Source organism: Stegostoma tigrinum, chromosome 1 (genome assembly GCF_030684315.1).
Source record: "Stegostoma tigrinum isolate sSteTig4 chromosome 1, sSteTig4.hap1, whole genome shotgun sequence".
In the NCBI taxonomy this organism is placed as follows: domain Eukaryota; kingdom Metazoa; phylum Chordata; class Chondrichthyes; order Orectolobiformes; family Stegostomatidae; genus Stegostoma; species Stegostoma tigrinum.
The window spans coordinates 97,025,251-97,046,917 of NC_081354.1; the positions used below are offsets into that span (position 1 = coordinate 97,025,251).

At 39.0% G+C, this 21,667-nt stretch overlaps 1 protein-coding gene across 1 annotated transcript in view; it reads left to right on the forward strand.

The window, feature by feature from the left end:
- Positions 1-18,854, forward strand: part of pgm2 (phosphoglucomutase 2) — a 50,128-nt gene extending 31,274 nt beyond the window's left edge. Inside the window, exons 9-14 of the mRNA XM_048530968.2 lie at positions 1,862-2,042; positions 7,054-7,147; positions 7,894-8,023; positions 9,761-9,950; positions 10,520-10,653; positions 16,802-18,854. Coding sequence (XP_048386925.1) covers positions 1,862-2,042; positions 7,054-7,147; positions 7,894-8,023; positions 9,761-9,950; positions 10,520-10,653; positions 16,802-16,904 — 832 coding nt within the window. The 3' untranslated portion in view covers positions 16,905-18,854. The remainder of the gene's footprint in view (positions 1-1,861; positions 2,043-7,053; positions 7,148-7,893; positions 8,024-9,760; positions 9,951-10,519; positions 10,654-16,801) is intronic.
- The last annotated feature ends 2,813 nt before the right edge of the window (positions 18,855-21,667 follow it).

Below are 21,667 nucleotides of genomic sequence, written 5' to 3' on the forward strand. Positions count from 1 at the left end.
AAACCAGAGATCTGAGTAATGTTCTGGGGACCTGGGTTTTGAATCCTGTCATGGCAGATAGTGGAATCTGAATTCAGTTACAAATATAGAATTTAGTTTCTAATGATGACCATGAAACTGTTGTTAATTGTTAGAGCAAACCATCTAATTCACTAAAGCCCTTTAAGGGAAGGGAACCACTATCCTTACCTGGTCTGGCCTATGTGAGACTCTGGACCCACAACAATGTGATTGACTCTTAACTGCATCTAAGCAATTAGGGATGGGCAATAAATGCTGGCATAGCCAGCGACACCATCATCTCATGAATTAATAAATTTGTAAGATGCTGCTACTACTTTTCCTATGCTGTAAAATTTCTAAGGGTTTAAAAGAATTTCAGAGTTTCAGAATGTTCGGTCTGAGTTATTTGATTTTGTTGAAATTATGACGTCATCTATCCTATTCATGTGGTTTCTCTGTGAATTTGTTGATTAATGTGAGGGGGAAAAGGTTACAGAGCATGCAGTGCTCGAGGTGTACTTCTCGTTATGACTTGTCAATTAGTTGTTTTGTGTGGAACTCTTTAATAATATGAATTTTCATTGCTACTAATTCAATTATGTGACACAATGTTTTGCTGCCTTGCTAGACATCCAATGCAGCAAAATGTCTTGTGCCATTTGAAATATTCTCAGTGTATTCTTGTTCATGAGTTTAAACTCTTAGACATCAATTGAAGAGCTTTCCTCAGCCTCAATATGGTATTCAGAAAAAGGGGAGGTGTAAAATATGCTGATCAATATTGCAAACTCACCTTTGGTCGGTTGAAAATAGCCAAGGAGTGACTGTCTTCATATAGGGATTGGGAAGAGAAGAGGCGATAAGATCTGGGAGATGATCTTCAGATGGCCTATCCATTTGTAAGTGTGGAACAAAGCTAACCCTCTAAGAAAGAATCCACAAGATATTTGAACCAGGTAAATACATAGTATATCGGGGACCAAGCAGAAGGCTGCTTTTGGAACACAGAGGGACAGATAATTCACTAAGAATCTTTGACAATCTCTGGAATTCATTATGCACATACCTTGTGCACTGTGCCTTCCCGGATGTTTTTATCTGTAGTACCATTGTATTTGCATTCAAGGAATGTGTTTTAAGGAAAAATAAAAGATATCTGTAACTACTTAAAAGTATCCTGACACCTGTAAATTTACAGACCCTGAAGGGCATCAGTCAAACTTTAGAGAGGTCTTTAATTTTAAAATGGTTATTCTAAGTGTAGCGGTGGATAATTAATTGCCTAGCCTCTCTAATGTCTGTAAAACTGTAGTATTCCTGAGGCGGAGTTGTGCAAGCATTCATGCAAGCCCAGTAAAGATCACTCCGTAGACATTGTTGTCTCATACAAAACTTCTTGCTGCTTTGTGTTGACCAGTATATACTGGCCTCTTGAGCATTTAGATGCAAAAAGAAACAATGAAAAGGGAGAGATCAGGTGATCCATACAGTATGGAAGGTCTGGATCTTGAAGCTTTGCAACAGATGGAGTCTTATTTTAATTTTGCTAAAGAGCTTGGTGTTTTTGTGGCTCTGGCTATAGTTATTAATTTGACTGTCCATTTTTTCCTGCGTGTGCCTGTTATATTTTACCACATAAATTTTATGGGGATGTCTTATGAGCTTTCTCTTGATATGTGTCTATTTTAGTGTTGAGTGTTTGTTCATATAGGTTTCATCACACTTGTATTAGGATATGCGACAATACTGTTGCACTTTAGAGATACTTCTCATGGAAATGCTTTAAGCTTCTGTGATTAATTTCATTATGCTTTTAGTATTAAGTAAAATGTTAAATTCTCAAATTCTCTTTACTCAGAGGAGAATGGAAAGTATTTTCCGGAAATGAGTTAGGTGCCTTGTTGGGTTGGTGGATTTTTACTTGTTGGAAGAAGCAAAATAAAGAATCCAACTCTTTGAAGAAAATCTATATGCTGTCCAGTACAGTCTCTTCAAAAATCCTCCAGGCAATTGCACTAAAGGAAGGATTTCATTTTGAGGTATACTTCTCATTATGACTTGTCAATTAGTTATTTATAATTGCATTTTGTGAAATTCTTTTTAATAATTTGAATTATCATTGCTACTAATTCAGTTGTATCAATTTTGAATTTATTAAATATTCTTCCTTATAAAAATGCATATAAACATGAAAGCACAAGGCCTTTCTGCCATTTGGCTCATAGGCCACATATGACCTAACTCGTGGTGCAGGACATTTGAATGTTGGGGTTTCCTACCTCAACACCAAAATAGTCACCAAAGAATGTATTTCTGTCAATGTCGCACATCCCTCAGCCTTAAAATGTTCCATGGGCACCTAACTGAGATGGGATTTATGCCCCTCACTCTGGAGGGAACTGCCACCCTGTCTGATTAACTGGCAGCTCTATAGCCCCAGCAACACTATAGAGAATGGTGACCAGTGCTGATTCTACAGACAATACACAGATTCTAAGAGCTGGAGCACAGACAGAGGTATTTCTGGGCATTTTGTTATCAGGACAGGAAAGGAGGCTGGGTGAGGGTGGGATTAAGTTAAAACAGGTGGCACTTGTGTTCCCAGGGGTACAGTATAGCCTACGGATAGGCTAACCTCCTAGGCCATTTTGCTATAGTCTCTCTCTTCCCCACTCCACCCACACACTTCAGTTAAAAGCCCTGACGTCCTCCTGGTACAAGGATGGCAAGCCACTCTCTGCATAGCCCAATCCCCATAGAACTTCTGACATGTCAGGTAAGTGACATTTACTCGCTGTCCTTCCAGCAAGCCTGTCGGTGGGCGCCATGAAGTTCTGACCCTGGATTCGAAGAAAAAGGTCTACAAATGTTGCCCTTCTGGATAGAGTTTAAGTTTTATCATTTACATCCTGCTCCTATTAATCTGTTCTGTTTACTTAGTTGTCATTTGGCTATGTAGTTCTATGTTAATATACTTTCAAACATAGTATTCTCTCCTTGTGAATAGGGGTAAAACGTGGACACCTTGGAACAATACCAGTTACTACCCAAGCCAAATACCATTTAACACTATTTTAAATAAACGAGGTGTTGTAATTGTTCATCAAAATTTAATCTTTAAATATATTACATGTAAAAATTTGTGAATATTTATTTACTTACAGATATTGGACAGCCTTTGTCCACCAGTTCAATGATCATAGGGCATGCTGCTAGTCTATTTAAATGATCAAAGGACAAGTTTGGGAATTTAAATTGGTCAATTTAAAACTCTTTCTGGGAGGGACATGGCAAGTATACCATGTTGCCAAGGGGATAGATTGCAGGGAGGTGATCCTTTGTTTTCAAACTGTCTTTTCAGAGAGAGTTCACTTTGAAGCAGCTTTGAAATTGTCAGCTTACATCTGGAGCTGGAACAAGATAGAAGTGAGGGCGAAAAAGCTGCCCTTTATAATAGTAGACTACTTAGCAAGAAGGCAGTAAAGCCCATGCTTGAGCTGAGTATCCACTTACCACCTGGCAGACTGCTGGTGTAGGATCCCAGGAAACTTTGTGCTTCAGTTAACACTGAAACACTAGGACTAGGACAACACTAGGACTAGATGAATTCCTGAGTGCTCCGGCATAGTGCTTTTGTTCAAAGTGAAGTGAAGAGACCATTTACATCCTAGAAAGTACAGAAGATCTCTTCAGTGGAGATATAAAGAAAATGTAGTATCTTGATCTTTCGTTGAGCTTTCAGGCTTTAAGGTTAACATCTTACGGAAATATTAAGTTAGTAGTAACTGCTTTTTTAATCTTGTGCTGTAAGAGGTTCTTTAAAGGTTGAAATCTTGAGTGTCTCTTCCAGTGAATAACTGGAAGTTCACATTTATTTTCGAAAATTAATGATCTTCCTCTAGACCATTACAATAGTAATAAGAAGGCAAACATTAAAGTGATTGCAAAAATATTCCACTGGGCAGATTCTCCACTATAAACACATAATTAGATTCCCTTTAAATGGAAATTAGACAGGAGACAACCTAACAGAGGAATCAAGGGGTTTGTGTAGAAAAGAGGACCATTCAGAACAGCTAAGTGATCTTCACAGAATTATGATTGAATATTTGTCTTCACTTGAGGTTTTCTGGGTTTCAACAACCAAGAGCTTAAGGCCTGCTGAGGATCACGGTCATGTAAGTCGTGCTGTGTTCCATGAAGGAGATAATGGGAACTGCAGATGTTGGAGAATCCAAGATAACAAAGTGTGGAGCTGGATGAATACAGCAGGCCAAGCAGCATCTTAGGAGCACAAACGTTTCGGGCCTAGACCCTTCATCAGAAAAGGGAGATGGGGAGAGGATTCTGAAATAAATAGGGAGAGAGGGGGAGGTGGACTGAAAATGGCTGGAGGAGAAGATAGGAGAAGTGGAGAGTAGGGAGGGGATAGATCAGTCCGGGGAGGACGGACAGATCAAGGGGTCGTGATGAGGTTAGTAGGTGGGAATGGAGGTGCGGCTTGAGGTGGGAGGAGGGGACAGGTGAAAGGAAGAACAGGTTAGGGAGGCGGGGACAAGCTGGGCTGGTTTTGAGATGCAGTGGGGGGAGGGGAGATTTTGAAGCTTTTGAAGTCCACATTGATACCATTGGGCTGCAGGGTTCCCAAGTGGAATATGAGTTGCTGTTGCTGCAACCTACGGGTGGCATCATTGTGGCACTGCAGGAGGCCCATGATGGACATGTCATCTAAGGAATGGGAGGGCGAGTTAAAATGGCTCGCGACTGGGAGGTGCAGTTCTTTATTGCAAACTGAGCGTAGGTGTTCCGCAAAGCGGTCCCCAAGCCTCCGCTTGGTTTCCCCAATGTAAAGGAAGCCACAATGGGTACAGCAGATGCAGTATACCACATTAGCAGATGCGCAGGTGAACATCTGCTTGATGTGAAAAGTCGTCTTGGGGCCTGGGTTGGGGGTGAGGGAGGTGATATGGGGGCAAGTGTAGCACTTCCTGCGGTTGCAGGGGTAAGTGCCGGGTGTGGTGGGGTTGGAGGGGAGTGTGGAGCGGGCAAGGGAGTCACGGAGAGAGTGGTCTCTCCAGAAGGCAGACAAGAGTGGGTAATGGAAACATGTCTTTAGTGGTGGGGTCAGATTGTATCTTCTCCAGCCATTTTCGGAGGATGATGCATTGTGTCCGGAGGTTGGTGGGGTGGTATGTGAGGATTAGGGGGATTCTCTTTTGGCGGTTATTGTGGGGGCGGGGTGTGAGGGATGAATCGCTGTAAATGCGGAAGACAAGGTTGAGGGTGTTCTCGACCACTGCGGGGGGCGGGGGGATGTTGCAGTCCTTGAACGAGGACATCCGGGATGTACAGGAGTGGAATGCCTCATCATGGGAGCAGATGTGGCGGAGGCGAAGGAGTTGGGAATAAGGAATGGAATTTTTGCAGTAAGATGGGTGAGAGGAGGTGTATTCTAGGTAGCTGTGGGAGTCAGTGGGCTTGAAATGGACATTGGTTTCTAGGTGGTTGCCTGAGATGGAGACAGATGTCCAGAAAGGTGAGGGATGTGTTGGAGATGGTTCAAGTGAACTTGGGGTTGGGGTGGAAGGTGTTGGTGAAGTGAAACTGTTTGAGATTGGTTACCCAGAGTTGCAGTTGCTGTTTTTGCACTGTGAAACAGGATGGCTTCAGCAGATTGGGTTACCCCCTGATATCTGCTAACTTTACCATTTGTGTGGCTCAACTGGAAATAGATGAACATAGTGTTTTTTGTTCAGTTATGGAAGTTGTTTATGGCATTTCTGCTGCAAAGAAGGAAGAATATTCTTCATGTTGGGTAAAATATCCAATTTGGTGATGTAAACATATAGCAGGTAATTGTGTACTTGGGCAAATCCCAGCTTTCCCACTGGTGATTTTATGGTGGTGTTGATTCATTGTCTGTGTAATATTGTTTTGAAGGAGGAATATGCTTTTCAAACCCAGTTTCTGAAATTATGGTAACTTATTGGTGGAGTGTATCTAAAGAACAACACAGTTGCTAATGGTTTCTATTTCCTCTCCATGCAATAATCGGGGTTAGAACTTGGACAATTCATCTGGGCAGAAAAGCTAAAGTTGGCCATTAAGGTGCTCAGTATCATTTGCTTCAAATTGTCATTCAGTCACTATATTGCAAACAATAGCAGCCTTTCACATGATCTTCTGCATCGTTTACCAAATTTTCTATGAACTCACCTAATTGTGGAATTTAGTTTTTTTAAATTCCAAAGCTATTTAGTATGACCTCTTTTTTTTTATTATTGAAGAGCTATCCTTGTTGACAGTTGCAAACATGTCTGTAATTTTCCAAAGGAAGGACTTCTGCATAAACCTGACAAACCTGTTTGAACCTCAATAACTTCTGCTATTGGCCATATTTTTATAATTTCACAATTCCCTTTAAAGAAAAAAGTTCTTAATTTGTAGGCATCACTGCCTGCACCTGCATTTTATTACCCATCCCTAGTTGTCTTTTGAGATTTTCCATTTCATAACCTGTGATGAACTGCACTGCTACTTCTACTGTAAAATCCACTCGGTTGGTCTCTTGTTCATGTATAGGTAATTAGCTGTTCTTCTACTTTTCCCATTTGATATTTTCTATTAGATTTACGAAAATTGAAATCAGTTGTGACATATAGTTGGTGCAGTGTTGATGCTGCATTTCTGTATTTAAATCTTAGCTTTGATTGATAGTTGAATTTTTTTTTTGTATGAGAACCATTTTAATTACTCTTGGTGCATCACTGAAGGGTAGGCTGCTGTGCCCACTTAGCCATCAGACGTTCTGCATGTAAATGATTGAATTCACAGAAATGTTTGTGGTCTGGGCCAGTTCCATACTAAAGGTTGAGATGAGTAAAAGAATGCTGAAAAACGTTCTCCACCCCCCCCCCCCAACCACCTTTTCTCTTGCCTCAAAACACAAAGGACAATTATGTCATGTATGAGAGAAACAGTTTTAATTTACCACTGGTATTAGTGTGATTTTAAGAGAACTAGATTCTGATTTTTTTTTCTTTTTTTTAGGAAACCTTAACAGGCTTTAAATGGATGGGAAACAAAGCTAAAGAACTTATAGATATGGGCAATACAGTACTTTTTGCCTTTGAAGAAGCAATTGGTGAGACTGTTATTAACCATTTTATTTGCTTGCAGCTTTCTTTTTTATGTGGGCGTTTTCCCGTGCAATCAACAAAAGTCTGATTAGAACGCTGTAAATTCCATCAGAAAAAATTCATCTGTTGACAAATGTCTATAACTTTGGGAGTTGGCTGGAATTGAAATCACGTTAAAAAGAACTTCAAGGGTTTAGATAACTCGGGAGTGTCTGTGGTTGGGAATTTTTTTCTGTCCGAATGATTTTAATTATTTGTTTGGGATCATATATTTCTTATGTCTAATAAACATGCAGTTTAAATTCTACTGCATTGACTAATTTTTTTTTAATTCATTACAGTGAAGTGCATGAAAATTGTTCAGGCAGCTTGACCAATATGAAGTGCAAGAATTGGCCATTATGTCTTCCACCCTGAAACTGAAATTGTATTGATGCTACATCACTGATTATTTTGGGGATTTTTTCTTTTAGTTGACATTATCTCCCATTGATGTACTTAATTTAAATATTTCTATTTGTACTGGTGAGTGAATTTGTCAATTCAACTCACTTTTCCTGGAGAAAAAACAATTAACATTTCAGATGTTATCTTTCATCAGAATTCAGGCTTAGAAACTTAGAAATTAAATTTAGAAATGTGGCAAACTCTAATGAAGATTATTCATATTTGAATCTAGTCTTGCTTCAGTGGGTGCTCTTGAAAGAAATATGTATTAAGCGGTTTATCTTTTTTTGTGTGCAAAATGTAGGATATATGTCAACTGAGTTTGTCCTGGATAAAGATGGTGTTAGTGCTGCAGCTATTGTTGCAGAAATGGCTAGCTATTTGGCAGCCAAGAATACCACTCTGACCCAGCAGCTCAAAGCAATTTATGAAGAGTAAGTAGAAACAAGATATTGTCTCTAAACAGCTTCATTTCATCTTTCTTCGAGATCATTTGCAAACTTGGCTACTGCCTTCATGACTAGGAGAATGTTCCTGAGATGGAGATGCTCAATTTCAAACAACCATTATGGTTTCCAACCAGTGGAGCGATTTCTCACTGATTCCCATTGACTCTAGTTTTGCTAGGGCTTCCTGATGCCATACTCAGTCAAATGCAGCCATGATGTCAAGAACTGTCACTGCTACTTCACCTTTCGAGTTTAGCTCTTTTGTCAATGTCTGAACCATGATGGAATCAGGAGTTGAGTGGCCCTGAACTGAGTATTCGTGAGCAGGTATTGCCGAGTTAGTGCAACTTGATTATAGAGCCAACATCACCGTTTGTCACTGAGTCGGTAGAGATATAAACTGATATGTGGCAGTAATTGGCAGCTTTGAATTTATTCTGATGCTTGTAGAAAGGACATACCTGGGTAATTTTCAATGTTGTTGGATAGATGCCAGTATTGTATCCTATTCGAACAGCTTAGTCTGAAGCTCATGTCTTTAGCATTGCAGCAAGACCTTGTTAAGTCTGAATGCATCCAGCCTATTTTTATACGATGTAAAAAGAATCAAATCGGTGAAGACTGGCTTCTGCAATGTCAGGAACCTCCGGAAGAGACCAAGCCACAGTGTTTGCTCAGCACTTCAGTCTGAAGATGGCTATGCTGTTTTTTGCACCGATATGCTGAGTTTCTCGATCATTAAGGATGGGAATGTTTGTGTAGCATCGTTTTCTTGTTGTTTTAACATCTTCACCTAAGTATTTCAAAAGAAATGATTAGTCAGATAACTGATGAATTGGTTTAATTTTGCGAAATTCTTTAGATGGAGGAGACTTCCATTAAATAGGAGAAAGATCAGCATAACCTCTTCATTCAAAGGGGTAGGGAGCAGAAAGCAGGAAATTAGAGCAGTTCACTTACTGTCTGTTTATAGGGAAATCTTAGCTGTTATTAAAGACATGATAGCAGACCACTAAGAAAAGTTCAAGTTTAATAAGGTAGAGCCAGCGTAGTTTTGTGGGAAAAAAAATTTAACTAATTAACTGGAGCTGTTTGAGGAAGTAACGTGCAGTGGATGAAGAGGAGCAAGTAAATGGACTGCTAGATTTTCAGAAGGCATGTGATAAGATGCTAGATCAAAAGTTTTTGCAGAAATTAAAAGCTAATGATGTTGGAGATAACAAATTGATATGAATAGAAGACCGGCTGGCTAATAGGAAACAGAGCAGGCGAGAAGGAATATTTTCTCCTGGTTGACAAGATGTAACGAGTAGTGTACATCTCGTTCTTCAAATTCCAGAGAATACAGGCTCAGTTTCCTAAATCTCTCTCTGTAGGAGAGTTCTGTCATTCTAGGATCAAGTTTGGTGAAAACTGAAAGAACTTTGGATCCTGTAAATCAGGAGCAAAAGCAGAAGTTGCTGGAAAAACTTAACAGGTCTGGCAGCATCTGTGAAGAGTGTTCCGAGGAAGGGTCACCGGACCCAAAACGTAAACTGATTTTTTTTTATCATAGATGCTGCTAGACCTGCTGAGCTTTTCCAACAACTTCTGTTTTTGTCCCGGCACAAGTGTTGTTTATTTTTTGAAATGCAGCAGTGTATGTAATTTTTTGCTAGTCTGCGTGGAATAAAAGTTAGTCATATAATATTTAATTATCTTACTTTCTCTTTCCTAATTTAGATATGGTTATCATCTTTCTAAGGCTTCATACTTTATCTGCCATAAGCCTGAGATAATCAATCAATTATTCCAGAATTTGCGAAATTATGATGAAACAAATCAATACCCCAAGACCTGTGGTTCATTTGAAATATCTGACATCCGAGATTTAACCACCGGCTACGATAGTAGTCAATCAGACAAAAAGGCTGTAAGTGACGTTCTGTGAATTCAACAGCAGAGGGAACTGGTGATACTTTTAGAAACAAAGTTACAGCAGTGCTAACTTTCATGTGCTTATACTTTTTGGTTCTTTCAGTTATCGAGAAATGTGCTCTGGTAACTTTTAATCAACTAAGCAACATTTTTAATATTTTAAGATTGTTCAATCTGTTTTAAACAACTTGTAAGGGTGACCTAAATAGCAGAAATGTCTACATTTAATTTAATCACATTATGTAGACAAGATTTGAAAACTTGAGTCTAAATATTGATGCCTTCCTGGGCAACTCTGTTTTAAATTCTGTAAGACACTGTTAGTACTTTGGAGAAAATATTTTTATAAATATATTGCAGAAATAAACTTCCAGTGAAGCAATAGTATGAAAAAATGGTAAAAATTACAGGAGTTAAAATAGCCCATCTGGCACAAAGAGCCTATATTGCAAACCTACAATGTGTTTAAACGTGTAAAATAATGTTATTCATAACCTGCATTTTTGATTTTATCCTAAAGAATGATAATCGAAAGACTTTTTACTAACTGAGTCTCTATTTTAGGTGCTTCCTACTAGTAAAAGCAGCCAGATGATCACTTTCACGTTCAAGAATGGATGTGTAGCCACAATGAGAACTAGTGGGACAGAGCCAAAAATTAAATATTATGCAGAGTTGTGTGCACCACCTGGAAATAGGTAACAGTTTATCTTTTCAAAAGTAGCAATAGGGGAGGTAATGGCCTAGTGATATTATCACAGGACTGTTAATCCAGAGACCCCGATAACACCCTGGGAACCTAGGTTCAAATCCTACCACGGCAGATGGTGGAATTTGAATTCAATAAAATATCTGTAGTTAATCTAATAACAACCATGAATCTATTGTCGATTGTCAGAAAAATCCATCTGGTTCACTTAATGCCCTTTAGGGAAAGAAACCACTGTCCTTACCTGGTCTGGCCTACATGTGACTCCAGACCCACAGCAATATGGTTGACTCTGAACTGCCCTTTGGGCAATTATGGATGGAAAATAAATGCTGCCTAGCCAGCAACGTCCTCAAGCCGTTAATGAATAAAGGAAAAAAATTTTTTGCTTTGATTTCAGTTTGTATGTGGTACTTTCTTTACTCAGAGAGTAGGACGTGTATGGAATGTTTTGCCTGCAATGGTAGTAGATTCACCAACTTTAGGTACATTTAAGTCGTCATTGGACAAGCATATGGACGGACATGGAATAGTGTAGGTTAGATGGGCTTCAGATTGGTATGGCAGGTCAGCACAACATCGAGACCCGAAGGGCCTGTACTGTGCTGTAATGTTCTATGTTCTAATTGAGAAAGAGTGCCTATGCTGGAATATCTGGAGAGAGAAAACCACGTACTAATAGCTTGAAATATGCAGAAAATCTGCCAGAAATTCCACCACTTCATATCCATTTCTGACATTTTCAATATTTTTGTACACAAATCCTCAAATATCTACCTTTTAACTGTCAGGCTTTTAGGAAAGTAGGTCCTTTTTTAATTGATTTAACTTTTAAAATTTGGTTGAGGTATAATTAATCTCCTGAGACTGCAAGCTTTAAGTATATTAAATTTGTAAATATCAAAGAATTTACAAAGATCTTGTTGTTGTGATGAGGTTTTTTTTGATGTTCTTGTTTAACTAAAGGGTGCTTAGCATTCATTTCAGACAAGTTAAATATTTAAGTTATTCTGTAGTAATTTGGTAACTTTTTGCAAACTCTAACCAGATCTAAGCTTTTGCTCGTGGATTTTCTCCTGCACATGCTGTTTGCAAATTTTTATTCGCTAGCACTGTTAGTTTAACTACAACTAGGGGTTGTTGGAAAGTTTCCCACTGTGTGAGGAGCCTTAAAATGTAAATTGTGCAGTTTTGCTGCACTGTCTGTCTGAATTACAGTCATGTTCCTGTTTCCTGTTTTTTGAAAATCTGGCAAATTGACATACAGCTAATACCTTTATGTTGTACCCATTTGGGTGGCTCCAGTGCTATTTTTTAAAAAAAAATGGAGGCAGAACTATTTCTAAGAAAAAAAAAGTAGCTGAAGCTTTTTCTCTTCCTCTGATCACAGCAAACGCATGAAAGTCAAATCACCAAAGGGCTGGAAATTAATTTCAGAACTGAAGTTTGTGCTGCTTCCAAATTATTATAACGTAGTTTCAGGTCGCTCAGTCAACCAGAAACAGCCTTTCACACTAACGCTGCTTTAATTTTCCCTACCATGTTGAGTTCTCGAAATCCCAGTCAGTTGGGATACTGTTTCCACCCAGGCAATATCACAACATTTAAAATAACATTATGGAAAATATGAAAGGGAAGTAATTTCAATCTGAAGATCCGAATTTCTCACTTCTCCATTTTACTAGATAAGGTTAGCGCTTTGCAAAAGATGGAAAGTGTCTCCCTGAACTGTGCCGAGCATTTTATCATCAGCTTTATCGATGCCAGCTCTTTGTTTCTATTTGTGTTAAATGTACGGAGTAAATAGCTATGTGAGGACAAATGCTCCCAAAGAGTAGAAAGTAATCAGGGATTTGGTCATTAATGGGAAAGATGTGTTTTTCAAACTACTAACTTATTTATTGCCTCCATGGTGCCAGAATAAATAAAGGACATTACTGAGACAGTACAGAAGATTTGTAGGGGGTGGAATTTGGAGCGCTAACAATGTGGAAATTGTTGGAATTGAAGTATGGAGGTCCTGTTCTTAGCATTTTAAAAGGGAGAAAATTAAAATAGGACCTCAAAGATGGTCATGTCTGGATTTATTGCTGGTGTCACAAGCTGGTAAGAATTGGGTAAAACCAATTTAACACGTCGCTGGAGAAATGATGCAAGATAGAGAACTTTGAATTCTTGGGAAAAGGCTCCTGTTCAGGATGGAATGTTGCACCTAAATGCATCTGGTGGTAGTATTCTGGTGGGAAGTTAACCAGTCCTATATGGCAGGATTTCAATAGTTTATTATTGTTTGTGTAGCAGGACGGATCCAGAAGGAGGTACAAAGTGTGTAGAATGCTGAGACACCAACAAGGAAGGATAGTCTTTAGGAAGAATAGTTGAGAAATGAAGGCCAGATGGGGAAATTGTGTGGCAATCTAAGGTATTGATATGAACGCATATGGTGTGCTAAAGATTTTAGACCATCTCGTATGATGCAGGCAAGGGATATGTGGGCAACGAGTGGCAATAATTTGGTCAAAGGAAAGGAGGATTGGGAATTTAATATTCCTGGTGACAAAGTTTTCAGGAAAGATAGAGAAAGAGGTAAGGACAAGAGGCTGAGGCTGACTGTGACGCTGGGGGCATCATAGATCATCGGACCTCTTGTGATGCCATTCTGGTGTCAGCAGATATTTTTGGTTAGAATTATGGAACAGTTCTAACTCTGTGTAATCTTGCCATCAAATGTTAGGAAGGAGCAAGTCAAACAAATTAGAGAAAGACTATGAAGTATGAAAATGAAGTCTTGAATCAGCATAATAAAGACTGGTTTAGTAATAGTATGAAGGGCAGAGATGGGTAGGAATTTCTGTAATGTGTACAAGGAAACATTCTTGATCAGTAGGCTGCATGAGTAACAAAGAAGAAGCTGTACTGGATCTGGTTCTGGAAAATGAAGTGAGACAAATTAAAATGTATCAGTGGGGAGCATTTGGGGAACAGCGGTCATATTAGATTTGGTACAGTTATGGAAGACAAAAACAATGAAATGTGAAATACTGCAGTCAAGAATTTGATTTATTATTATCACATGTGCCAAGATACAGTGAAAAGTATTGTTTTGCATGCTAACCAGACAACTCAATTTATTTAAGTATATCAGGGTTAATTTCAAGAAGTTGGTAAAGAATTTAGTACATGTTAATTGGAATCAGCATCAAAATAGGGAACACAGTAGTTGAACAATGGGGAGCCTTCACAGTTGGGTGAGTCTGACTACAGAGTGGATGTAAGAAGGGGGGAGAAAAGTAAGGTAATCAACACTTAGAGGTCCCTGGATGGCTAAAGATATAAAGACCAAAGTGAAACAGTAAGATAATAAAATGTGAGGCTGGATGAACACAGCAGGCCAAGCAGCATCTCAGGAGCACAAAAGCTGACGTTTCGGGCCTAGACCCTTCTTCTCTGAAGAAGGGTCTAGGCCCGAAACGTCAGCTTTTGTGCTCCTGAGATGCTGCTTGGCCTGCTGTGTTCATCCAGCCTCACATTTTATTATCTTGGAATCTCCAGCATCTGCAGTTCCCATTATCTCTGAAACAGTAAGATGATGCTTTTACCAAATGTGCAAAACATAAAAAGTAGTAGCAAATGTAGGCCATTCAGCTGATCAAGCCAATTCCACAGTTCAGTCTGAACACGGCAGATCTTCTGTTCTAACACCATACTCCTGCTCTCCTCTTTACCCCTTGGTGTCTGAGTTGACCTCCAGAGCTGTGTACATGGTTCAGAATTCTGAATGAAGGAGTTTATCCTCCTCTTGGGAGGGTAGTGTAAAAGGGTCAAGTATACCTTAAAGGTCCAAGCTGATTAGTGAAAGTACAGTGGAAGCCTGTACAGCAAACGAGCTATAAATGTTAGTAGCTAACATTAAATCATGTTGGATGTACTTAATTTAGTTCTTTGAAGTGAGGACTGAAGTTTGTATTTTGCATATATGGACTTTCAAAAAGATGTTTGATAAAGTACTACACAATAAACTTGATAACAGAAATAAAGTCTGTGGTATTAAAGTAAGCAATGTGGATTTTAAAAGTCACATTGCCAAGGGACAGAAAGAAGAGAATGCTAGTGAAGACAAAAACAGAAATTGCTGGAGAAACTCCAGGCCGAAGGAGGGTCACTGGACCTAAAACATTAGTAGTTTCTCTCCACGGATATTGCTAGACCTGTTAATTCCTCCAGCAATTGCTATTTTTGTTTGATTTCCATCATCGGCAGTTCTTTTTTTTCGCAAGCATAAGTGAACGATCGTTTTGCATACTTGGGGGAGGTACAGAGTACTGTCTCACCAGTCGTGGTATCAGAAACATTGCTGATTGTCATATGGGTTTATTGATCTACTTGGGCATACTGACCATAATTTTGAATGACAAAGAGGATAATAACATACTAAAGGTCATAATCATATAAAGCTCCAGAAGGAGTTCATTTGCTCAGTCAGGTCCTTGCTGGATCCCTCCAGGAAGAAATCCAAGCCAGTCCATTCCAATTTCCCTGCTCGATCCCTGTGGCATTGCAAGTTTACTTCCTGCTTGCACCCAGTTTTCTTTTGAAGTTATTGATTGTTGCCTGTACTTTGGGAAGCTAAAGGCAGACTCATGACACTGGTAGACAAAAGACTAATGAAATTTTAACTGAGGGAAGAGCAAAGTGATACGGTGTTTAGGAGATTTTAAAAAGTATTTGCATTCTGCTTCTATAAATAAATAATGTAGAGCAGTTATGAAGAGCAGCTAAACATTTATGAAGTGCCAGGAGTTTTGATAGAGGAGTTCAAAATCATGACGGATTTGGCAGTTTACAAAAAATGCTTCCATTGACGTGAATGTAATTTAGCAGAAAACATAGACTGAAGCTAATCCAGAAAAAAACAAAGGACAGTGTGATAGACATTTTTCTTTTCACAGTTGTGATCTGAATTGTACTTAAGTGGTGATGCAAAAACAAATACAAGACTCTGGGGAGAAAGCATGAGAATTGGATTCAAGCTGGCATGGCCTCCTTCAGTATTCTACTACAGGAAGGCACTTGCATCTCAATGCTCTGTAACCAGGCAGGAAGTTGAGTAAAACGTTAGAGAACAGTAGTGTGTACATGTAGAGAGGGACTGTTTCATTGGCAGAACCTACCAGGTAATATCTGTACCTTCGCATTTTTGTCTTCCTGATGGAAAACTTGCAGGTGCTCATCTCACAGTAAATATGGATTTCTAAGTTTTGGTGTGGGTTTGGCCTAATTAATGCAGTGCGTCATTATAAAGGGCTGTCTTTGCTTTGCTGGTCTTTTTGGGCAATGATCCATTTTTCTGAAGTTGTAGTTGATTGGTAGATTCAAAATTCCAATGCAGTCACAGTGACTGGGCAGCAGCATTCCAGATTCAGACAGTAAACCTGCAGTCCACCAAAACAAGATCGGCTCTCATTTCTGAGCTACAGTAGTTGCAATGAAACTTGTAAGAAAAATTGCTCCCTTCAAATAGGTGCTTAAAGTTCAGAAGCAGGAAGTAAAATTGCTATAACAGGTAAGTAACATTTATTTTATGACTTAATTGGTGGTCATGGACCAGAGGAAGTGACCGAAAGTCAGGCAGGCAAAGGAACCCCAGGTACATTGCCGGAGGAGCCTCAGCCCTTGCCTTTATCCAACAAATGTGAGGTGCTTGTTGCCTAAAGAAATAGCAACATTGGTAAGTAAACTGGTGACAGTGCCATGGTTTTAGAAGAAACAACAGAAATCTAGAGAGATGTGCTTTAAGTTGTGATGGCTGTCAAAACTGAACTGAACATATTCTTTAGTCAGAAGGTTCATTTGATTGTACCTTAAGATTTTAAAGAGGAAGGGGAGAAAAGTTCTACAATGCAGCCATGTAAGGAATGGAGAAGTATACATTGCCTGTAATATGTTTACAATTCAGTTGGTAATTTTCCATTAAGCAACAAAATATGATGATTAATAAAACACATTCTTCTTTAAGCATAAATAACATGCATTAATTTTGAACTGAGTAATTAAATGTATGTAAAATGTGTTGTTACTGTTCCAAGATTGTTTAGTTTCACTAAAGCACATGTACGCATTGTCACCTCTTTTCCCAGTGACTTTGAGAAGCTGAAGGAGGAGCTCAATGACTTGGTGAATGCACTGGTAGAGCATTTCTTCCAGCCAGATAAAAATGGCCTAACATCTCAACCCTCCTGAAATGAAGAATTCTGCCATTTCAGACAGTCAGCGCACTATTAACTATTTTGAATTGTGTCCATAATACTGAAGTGCATCTTTTAACTTGAGAGAAATATGCTTTGTTGCTAAAGTCTTGGAGCGAGAAAATAACTCTTCAATGAAAGAAGCTGGTGGGCATTCTCTTCTATGATAGTGATTTGCAATTATTAGAGAATATTGTATACATTTTTCTTAAACATAAAAGACAAGAAAGTCTTCAAGATAAATTCCAGTGCTTACCTTGAAGATGAAATAATGTGCTTCTCATGGTTCTCAAAAATTCCAACGAATTTTGTTTCAGTTGATGTGTCAAGAGTGAAGACTTTGAATGTTTTCCTTTTTTTTGATGAAACCTGCCTTTTGACATTGACAGCCACTGAGCAGCCCAGCTCCTTGAAGATAGTCATTGTAGGTAGGAGTTTAGGGTACGGAGAAAGACATTCCTACAAGCATCTGTTGTATTTCAGATGTGCGCAGCTTCAGATTTGCTCTCTCGTGGTCCTGTTCATAATTGATAGCACTGCAGAACCTAAAAAAGGAGGGACACAATACTGGTTTTCTCTCGGTTAGGGAGATAATTATGTCTTTTGATGAATAAGAAATATGTTGCTAAATCCCTTTCAGTTGGACTTGAGAGTTTTTTCAACAGAGAGAACTTTACCTTTAACAATGCTTATTAACTTGCTGTAGGAGGGCTTCTTTGTAAGATGTGTGACTGCGGCTTTATTTGTTAGAATAAAACATTATATGCAAGCTTTGTTTCTACATACATTTTACCTTTGGTAATTCCTGGATAACTTCATAGTTGAATTTCACATGTCTGTGTTAAAAGCTTTTTGAAAATTGTGTGCTTTTGAATTCTGAGTTTAATTTTGCATGGAGGAGACATATATATTCTGCTGTATTTTTAATTCAATTAAAAAGATGATTTTGCACAAAATCACTATCACATGCATTAGTTCAAGATATCCCATGATTTTAGTTTACATTCCACTGCTAATCAATGCTTTTTATTCTAACTGTAGCTTGTTTAATTGTTTGAAAAAATCTTTTTAGATTAGCAACTCATGCAACCATCTGTTACAAACAGGTGGTTTAATAAAATTGTCACAAAATTAGTGACTAAAATTTTGTCACAGTTGTAAGAAGTCATGATAAGATGTTGCCATTGAATTTCAAATAATATAACTGCAGGTATTTCTGCTATAACGTGTGCTTTGTTAACATGAATTGGCTGTAATGCAATTGATTAATAGTGCACACTGTTTAAATAATGCAAGCTTTCTACTGTACAATCTAGTGATTTGCCTATAACGTGATTTTCTATAGCACGGGATCGCACAAGAATGCAACTGTCATGTTATAGGAGAAATACCTGTAAATAGAAATGCATTCCATTCAGAAATGTGAGCTTTGTGGGAATTCTACAAAACAGCTTGAACATTAATAGATACAGAAATTATTGTGAGCTAGGTATCTAATTTTCTGGTGAATATTAAACCTAGAAATGTGCCTGTAATTCATTTAGTCAATCTGTGCCCCACATGAGTAATCAGAATATAATTAACATAGTTTCAGAAATGAGATTTAAATTACTTTAATCCATTTAAGGCTGGATTTATGATGCTTGTGGCAAAAATTTGCATGTTCACACAATCTGGCTGACCAGGAAACTGTCTTGATCTTACTACTGATCATCAAGTCCTTCCATGGTTCAACCTGGACAGGTAGGGGTGGCACCACTGTGCCAGTACAGCTCCCTGCATTGATCATTATAATTAAGCATTTCCTGAAAAGCGTGACACTCCGATATTATAACACTGGTTTTCCTTTAATCTTAAAAATCTATAATGTTTGACCATTGTTAAATTTATTTACACTGTAGAAATAATGCATTCAGTATATAGAGTTGAATTTTTTGTTTCATGATAAAATTAAACATGCTGATTTCATTGCAGGAATACTGTCTTTATTCCATGATGTGTGCAAAATCAAACATACATCTAAATTACAACTCCTGCAATCAATTAAACTAATTGGCTTATTTGTACAGCGGTATTGATATTTAAAAGCTAAAACTGAAATGTACAAAAATTGTTTTATGACAGAAATGGAAACAACTGGATGATTTTCCACTGCCACTTTTATTATAGATTATTTGTTCAGTGCAATGGTTTCAAAAATTATTTGGCTGCAGTCACAGAGATATTAATCTACAGTACATCATTTCCAAAGATTTGCATCGACCATCTTACAAATTGTTCACCTTATCTCTTTGTCACATGATCCATGACTAATATAAGCAGCCCCGCAATGAAGTCTGGATGTTACAAATTCCAGTGCTACTACCTCCGTGAAAGCTATGCTACAAAGCATATCATAAAGCTTAAACTTTTGTTGAGGATAACCCTTTCATTGTAAGTCTGCTTACCTTTTCAAATTGATAATGGTCATAGAATCATGGATGTCTACAACATAGAAAAAGGTCTTTTGGCCCAACGTGTCTTGGCTGGTCTCACACAACCACCTAACTGATCTAATTCCATTTTCCATTACTTGGCACATAGCCCTGCATTCTTAGCGTTTGCAAGTGCATATCTAAATTCTTAAATGTTATGAGAATTTCTGTCACTACCACTTATGAGTGCAAAATAATTTGCTCACATCCCCTCTAAACCTTCTGGCCCTTCTTTAATCTTGGTCATTGATCATTGTAGTAAATCTCCTCTGCACCCTCTCTAGCACAATCTGTATTGTGATATTAGATAGTAGATAGGGGGAGAGAGAGGATGGAGATTAGATCTCCATATTAGACAGAGGTTCACCTACACATCCATCAACCTGGTCTATTGTATCTGCTGCTCCCGGTGTGGTTTCCTCTACATCGGTGAGACCAAGTGTAGACCGTTCTGTAGAGTATCTGTGCCCTGTATGCAACAAATGACAACACTTTCTGGTCAACAACCATTTTAACTCTCCCACCCCCACTCCCTGGCTGACATGTCCATCCTGGGCCGCCTCCAGTGTTACAATGACACCATCTGCAAATGGAGGAGCAGCACCTCATATTCCGCCTCGTGAGCCTACAGCCTGATGGCCTAAACATAGAATTCACCAGTTTCAAAATCGCCTCAGCTCTCCCTCATCCTGGTCTCCTTGACATGATATAACCTGTCCATCTTTGTTCCCACCTATCTGCCCCTCCCATTCCCATGAACAATCCCCACCACTCCCTACCTACACTCATCTATCACCATCCCATTTACCTTCCCCAGCCCCACCCCTCCTCTATTTATTTCTGAAGTCCCTTACCCCTTCCTATGCCTAACCTGAAACATCAACTTTCCTGCTGTGCTCTTCTAGCTCCAAACTGTGTTGTCTCTGATTCGAGCAACTGCAGTTCTTGCTATCTCTTGAGTCAGCTACATCTCCTTGCTTGTTAGACCAGAACTCTACTGATGAAGAAAACTACCTATTGTCTATTCTGTTTAATAATGGGTCCCTCAGAGAAAATATTCTTTCTCTGACATGACTCTTCGGAGATCTCTCTCCTTGACAAGTAGTGGAGAAAAATGTCCTTGACTATTTTACAACAGAAGTCAACAGATTCCGCTACTCCTGCTCCTAATTTGAACTTTCTTTGTAAAACACCTTTCAGAAAGTCTGAGATAACAAGGTGTGGAGCTGGATGAACACAACAGGCCAAGCAGCATCTTAGGAGCAGGAAAGCTGACGTTTCAGGCCTAGACCCTTCATCAGAAATGGGGGAAGGAAGAGGGCTCAAATAAATGGGGAGAGACGGGATGGCGGATCGAAGATGGATAGAGGAGATGATAGGTGGAGAGGGCAAGAGAGTTGTAGTGGGAGACAGATTCCCTGATGTTTGTCCAGAGGGAGGAGGGTAACTACTTCAGGTTAGGCATCCTTAGTATCTGCAGTTCCTATTATCTCTGATACAATTTTAACCTCACTGTGAAGCCGCCTCTAAGGATACCTAATGTGAAGAAGTTACCCTCCGCCCTCCGGACAAACCTCGGACTATCTCTCCCATTGCAACTCTCTTGCCCTCTCCACCTATCTTCTCCTCTATCCATCTTCGATCTTCCCCCCCCCCCCACCCATTTTATTTCAGAGCCCTCTTTCTCCCTCCCCCATTTCTGATGAAGGGTCTAGGCCTGAAACGTCAGCTTTCCGGCTCCTAAGATGCTGCTTGGCCTGTTGTGTTCATCCAGCTCCACACCTTGTTGTCTCGAATTCTCCAGCATCTGCAGTTGCTATGATTTTCTTTCAGAAAGTCTCCCTCCTTTACGCCCTTTCACAATTACAATCCAAGTTTATATTAGAATAATTGAAGTATTATCACTATCTCTTCTAACACTGGAAGTTTGCTCCACACTGCCTGTCCCATGAGCCAGTGCCCCCTCTTCTACAACCATTAGCAAAATGATAACTCTATTGATTCTTATCTCCTAACACATAGATTCTGCCCTTGGTCATTCGTGGACATCCTCTCTCTCCAGCATATTAATGCTTTCTTTGAACAATGTTGCCATCCCTTGTCTTTCCTTCCTAGCTTGAAAATGTCTAACTAGGAATATTTAATATTTAGTCCTGCCAATTTTTGAGCTGTAGTTATTTGAGCCTCCTGCTCATCAACTACATTTACCATGCATCATGCATTTACCACAAAACTAATTTATTCTTGTACTATCTGTTACTCTGACCTCATCATCATACCTTTT